Source organism: Sinocyclocheilus rhinocerous, unplaced genomic scaffold (genome assembly GCF_001515625.1).
Source record: "Sinocyclocheilus rhinocerous isolate Xijiao unplaced genomic scaffold, SAMN03320098_v1.1 scaffold2290, whole genome shotgun sequence".
Lineage (NCBI taxonomy): Eukaryota > Metazoa > Chordata > Actinopteri > Cypriniformes > Cyprinidae > Sinocyclocheilus > Sinocyclocheilus rhinocerous.
Genome location: NW_015659950.1, coordinates 192,480 through 198,683, shown reverse-complemented (window position 1 = coordinate 198,683; position 6,204 = coordinate 192,480). Strand labels below are relative to the sequence as shown.

At 36.1% G+C, this 6,204-nt stretch overlaps 1 protein-coding gene across 1 annotated transcript; it reads right to left on the bottom strand.

The window, feature by feature from the left end:
* Positions 1–2,562: 2,562 nt before the first annotated feature.
* LOC107724669 (T-cell ecto-ADP-ribosyltransferase 1-like) lies at positions 2,563–3,426 on the bottom strand. The gene is made up of 2 exons (XM_016533678.1): positions 3,376–3,426; positions 2,563–3,300 (listed from the first exon to the last, which is right to left on the bottom strand). Exons 1-2 carry the CDS (start codon positions 3,424–3,426, stop codon positions 2,563–2,565), a joined length of 789 nt encoding a protein of 262 aa, XP_016389164.1.
* Positions 3,427–6,204: the final 2,778 nt, after the last annotated feature.

The following is a 6,204-nucleotide window of genomic DNA, read 5'->3' as shown; positions in this document are numbered from 1 at the left end:
CTATATAAGGTCCCACAGTTAACAGTGCATATCAGAGCACAAACCAAGCCATGAAGTCTAAGGAATTGTCTGTAGACCGCCGAGACAGGATTGTATTGAGGCACAGATCTGGGGAAGGGTACAGAAAAGTTTCTGCAGCATTGATTTTTTTTTCTTTTTTATAAATTTGATTTTGCAAAGATTTCAATCTAACTTCTTTCACGTTGTCATTATGGGGTATTGTTTGTAGAATTTTGAGGAAAATAATTAATTGAATCCATTTTGGAATAAGGCTGTAACGTAACAAAATGTGGAAAAAGTGAAACACTGAATACTTTCCGGTTGCACTGTAAGTCTTTTCAATCACCTATTGTAGAAGAGATTTGCTTAAATTCAGCTTTTACTCACAAAATGGGCAAAAGAGAGCTGATTAATTTAATACTTAACTTTTAGGCTTTGTTTGCTAATTGTCATTCTCAGAAATGCATTTAGCTTGCTGTGAGGCATCAGTATTTAGCTGAAGTGTGATGTTGATGCATCCAGCTCATGTAAACCGGTTTAGCTCACCAGATAATGCAACACCTCTGAGGGTCTGGTCTGTTTGTGGTTTCACAAACAAGCACAAATTCTGTCTGTCTGTAAGTACCTGGCAGCCATATGTAAATGGGCAAAAAAGTGTTTCATAAGTGTACAATCTCCCAAAATATGTTACATTAAGGAAAACGTTACAAGACAATTAAAGTTTGTATAGTAAGACTAGAACAAGACAATTCAACCAAATACAGCGTTTTGGCATGAAACTCTAGATGGCGCAGTCCGATAGGTCTAACTCAATCTGACCTAATGACATCATTATCACATGGCACAGCTGATTGGTTTTCTCTTGTATCAGTAGCCAATGAGCTCACTTCTCAATATTCAAATACCTGGCTTTTGTTTGCTGTAGCAGTTCGCAGTGCACTTCAGAAACCCTCCACCTTCCCCAGCTCCACCTGTATAGATCTGCTACGAGGTGATTCATGTATGCTATGGGGGTTATTCATATGTGTTACATGTGCAGTGGTAGTATTTCCTACATGCTCACAGCAGCGTGTTGTGGATGTATTGGCAGTATCAAGTCTTTGTACTTGCTCTGCTGCAGTAGCAGCGTAGCAGATCCATTCTGCCAAGACCAAATACATTAACATTGTCATATACATTACCATGCCAATCCCTCCGAGAGGTATCATGACAGAAATGATGTTTTGTGGTTAGCCAGCAATGTTAGCATGCAAAAATAAAAAACTAAATGAAGTGAACTTTACTCATTATAAATTGAGTAGACAAAACAAGCAGCACTTTTTTTAGAATATTAAATATTTGCAATATATGCTGCATTTCCTAAAAGACTATTTACTACATGGCAAACACTTTGTTCAGTATTGTTCAGTTATGTGATGCAAAAAGACTGTAAATGAAGAAAAATAAAATCACTCCGAGGCTACTGAGTTGTCAAAAATAACTTTATTTCATTATGTTGAAATTATCTTGAAGCATTGAACTACACTGAGGGGAAAAATATGTGTTTATATTGATTTGTGTGGAATTGATATTTATGAACACATAGGCCCTAAATTCAAAACACTTTGTTCAGCTCAGTGCACAACCTAGTATTTTTTTAAATTTAGGAGCACTCACCAAAAATTTAGGAGCACCACAACTACAAATTATATATTAACAGATTTTATCCTTACATTCTTAACTTTAATGCAGATTTTAGATTGGTTAATATTAGCTGTCAATAACCCAGTCACTGCTTTCCGCTGTCAGGTGCAGGGAGCTAACTACCGCGGGGGATGTAAATGGCTGAAGAATAGAGAAAATAAAAAAAGAAACACAAAACAGATTTATTTTGTGAACCACCTACAGTTACAAATAACGGTGGTGGTGATAGCAGTTTTCGGAGAGAGTGGTTGAAAGACTTCTAGTGGCTCCGCTATGAAAATGGTTCTATGCACTGCGTTCACTGTAAAGCCTGAATGTGATAATGCACACTTTTAGAAAAAATGGCTTTAAGGTAAAAATGACCATAAAAGGTAAAAATCTATTTAAACTTATTGGAAAAGATTCATTTCTGTCACTGCTGTGAACTGACCACCACACAGAATATGAATATAAAAAATGTTATGAGTCAGCTGTCCACTGTAGTCCTTAAGATATCACACCCCTAGCTGCCAGTCGTTCGGTGCAACTCGCAGAGCTGAATGTAAAATTTAACACCGCATACACCATCCTAACCCTCGGCAAAGAAGAGCTTAACTTTAGGTTGTTTACAAAAGAAATCTGTCAGTGTTCTTTTCATTTTCTCTCTTCTTCAGCCCTTTCTTTTTCTCGCGGTAGTTAGCGGAAAGCAGTGACTGAGAGATTGACAGCTAATATTAACCAATACAAAATCTGCATTAAAGTTAAGAATGTAAGGATAAAATCTGTTAATATATAATTTGTAGTTGTGGTGCTCCTAAATTTTTGGTGAGTGCTCCTAAATTTTTGCTGGTGCTCCTAACTTTTTGAAGTTGGGAGCACCAGTGCTACCAAGTAAAAAAGTTAATTTTGAGCCCTGATGGACTTTGTTGATTTACTTAGAGCACAGTTTAAGTCACTTTTTCTACCAGTGCTTTCCAAAGTGAACACAGTGTCACACCAGGCACCTTCCTGACCTTTTGTCTTGACATCAATGACTTTAAACTTCTCATATGGAGGAATCAGCACCTCTTGCTCACGTTTAAGCTTAGAATATTTTGTCACATCAGCACCTTCACAAGTGTGGATTTCAAAACAAGATACAGTTCCAAAAAATTTTGCTCTTTCATTATTAAGAGACGATGATGCAAATGAGCCAAAACGAACCTCGTGGTTCTTAACATCCTCATTAAATTTAACTTTTGTACCACGATAAGTCTTAATGCATTTGTTTTGTTGCTTCAGAATCTGTATAGCATCTGTCAACAAAAAGTGAAGTGAATACCATTTGTATAACTTGTCTTTGTAATTTTGTTTACCAGAACGAGCGTCATTATTGAAGTCTTTAAATACTTGACTATCAGTGTACACATAAATGGCGATTAAATGATTCTTTGTCAATTTATCTTCTGGCTTCTTAAATCTCGTTTCACCTTTTCTCCAAGCTAAATTAAATTCTGAGTTCTTACGTTCCTTTATTAGATATTCTTTCTCCACCTGGTTTGCCATGTTCTCTCTACAGCCCTCATACTGATCATCAACTGAATTTGTTGCCATATTTAATGGAAATGGCTGTCCTTCAACAGCAGCAGCTCTGTGATCCTGCAGCAACAGGAATCATAATGATCAATCGTCAGTATTCATGTCTGTAATATTCATACTAGAACACAAGCTTACCTGTCCTAGAGCAGCTAAAATGAGAAGAAGAGCTTCAATGATCAGCAGCATCTTGATTCAATCAGATCCCTTTAGATGATCTTGTAGATCTAGTGAAGAGCAGATGCTGAAAGACAAGAAACACAACAGCTTTTCACAAATACTAAATCCTTCACTCCAGTGTAAATATGTGCATAGATTTGCACAATGACCTTGACTTTGTACTTCAACCCCAAACTTACCTGAGAATATTGTCCTTTTTTTTTTTTTTGTCAGATTCTTCCTTGGTTTGTCGCTTTCAGGAACAGCAACGAGAGCAGAAGATCAGAAAAAGCAGATGCTCACAGCCAGATGACGATGACTCTTCAGACTTTCAGACTGAGATGAGGAGGTTAAAGTTGCTTTTTTATATCTCTGAGACATAGCGGCTGAAGTGTGATCTTGATGCTTTTACCCCAACTAAACTCATCATAGTGCAGCACTTGTCAAGGTCTGTGTGGTTTCACACTGGACAAACTGTGAGTTGCTGGCTAAAAATGGTATGAAAAGCTTGACACGTCTAAGTGTTTTACTACACATCAGTTTGTTAATGGTTATTATTTAGCCTCTGTTTATCATTCAGGCTTACTTTTTGACTATCACTTTTTAAATGTTTTATCTGTAAAATAAATAGGAATGTGCACATAAATCTGCACATTAACTGTGCTTATCTGTGTTTAATTTTTTTCTCTCTCTAGGAATGTACAGAGGATGAATCATGACTATTGAATTTAATGAAAATGAATTTCAGAGAATAACCAGTAGGTGGTCACATTGCACAAGTGCACTCAGGGCTTCATGTCAGTAAGTGTTTCAAAAAACATTTGAGGTCTTGGCCATTTGAGAGCATGTGCATGCAAGAAGTAGTAGTCATTTGTCATAGAGACTACTGAACAGACATTTAGAAGTTTATTTTAAATGCAAAGTAGTGAAAATCAAAATAAAGCTCCATGAACACTTGTATTTTTTATGATACTATAAGTGTGCCCCAACAGATAATGAAAAGTTCTACACACACTTGTTGGGCTAAACACAGGAAATGTGTCATAAGTAGTCAAGTGCCAACCCAGATATCACATGACATCTGCAAGATGTCTGTTAAAGATCACTTGATCTGGAAAGTATCTACTGTGTACAAACATCTGACAGTTTTACATACATTCTAAATCTTTAACATCTTAAAGACATCTACTAAACGTCTATCTGATAGGAAACGTCCTATGTATTGCAGATGAGCAAACACTCAAATATGTCTTGCAGATGTAAATGCAGACATCAAATAGACATCTCTGTGATGTGAGTGTGCTATCAGGTTACATGGGGGGTATCCCGAACGGTGGCGAGGCGACAAATTGATGGCGGAGAAAAGGAAACAGGTACAGTTTGTTCAATGTATGATGCCAATCACATAGATGTGATTATTATGAGTCAAAGTTATAGTGCCACTAACTGGCAGCAGGAAGTGTGTCATTTTCAAATTGCTTTAAAATCATCCTATTATTTTTACCCGATTTGCTTCAAACGTCATCAGAATAATGTCAAGACTGTAAAACCGCAAAAGGATTCATGATACCTTAAACACTGTTGCCATGGCAACGCTTTGAACTTTAGTGTTCTTTTCTATCCACCTTATTTTTGTTGTAAGCATGGAAGCGGCCATTTGTAAATTGAATGTATCTGGCTTCCGGTGTCATTTGCTTCATGCAATTTTTTGCTGTACAAAACAGCTCATTTTGCTGCTTGATACTGCAAACTGGTGTTTCTTAACATAGTATTTTAATGTATTATCTTAATTATGAACACAGTGGTTTGTAGTGCAACTAATGTTTACTGCACTTCGTTATTCTTCTCGTTATTTCCGTACAGTGGCTTATGAACCAGAAGTCTCAGACATTACCAGAAAACAGCTTACTTCCGCATTGAAAAATAAGGTGGATAATGCATTATAAAACAGTGCATCATTTTGTCCAAGCAATATTAAAAGGACACCTTTTCATTTATAATTTGTCTTAAATCTCTCTTTTTTGTAAAAAAAAAAAATAAATAAAAAATTGTGAGAAAATCATGAAATCAGTATAAATTCTTCTACAATGTGGTACAATGTGTGCACATTATCAGGATGGTACCACCTCCACCTCATTTTGAGCTAAGAAAAAAACCTGATAAAGTATATCTTTTTGTATTGATACCACGTCTCACGTCATCTTATTTCTTTGCCCTAAATTGGTAAAACTTACATGTGTGTCCTCATGGGGAGTGATTCCCTGGCGCTGGCATTAAATTAATTGTGTCATTTTGTCCTACCACTGCCACATTAGAGAAACCCTTTCATTGATGTAACACTATCAACCAGACTGCCAGAGGGTTAAATGCATATTCCCACTGTGCACCGCTTTCCTGATGACGGGCTTGGGCCCGTTGTCACTGCTTGCAGCTACTGTATATTCTTACCTTGTAACTTCTCAAAAGCTTTCTACAGATAACGTGTCTCCGCCACTATAATCTCTTTGCTAAGTTGTTTGGCCATTCCAAAAGTCTAGGTTCTTCTGAAATAAACTATATGTGCGAACCCTTTTTGAATTAATTTCATTGAATCCCTGAACTTTTGTATACATGAGTGTTAACAACTGTTTATTGAATTATCTTCTGGGAATAGCAATATAAATCAAAAAGTAACTGTGCAAATTTAGAACCCACCCCAACCCTGGTAGACTTAAAAAAAAAAATAATAAAAATATTAATAATAATCATTAAATAAAAATATGTATATATAACCAAATAAATAAATAAATAGTAATAATAAAAATAAAT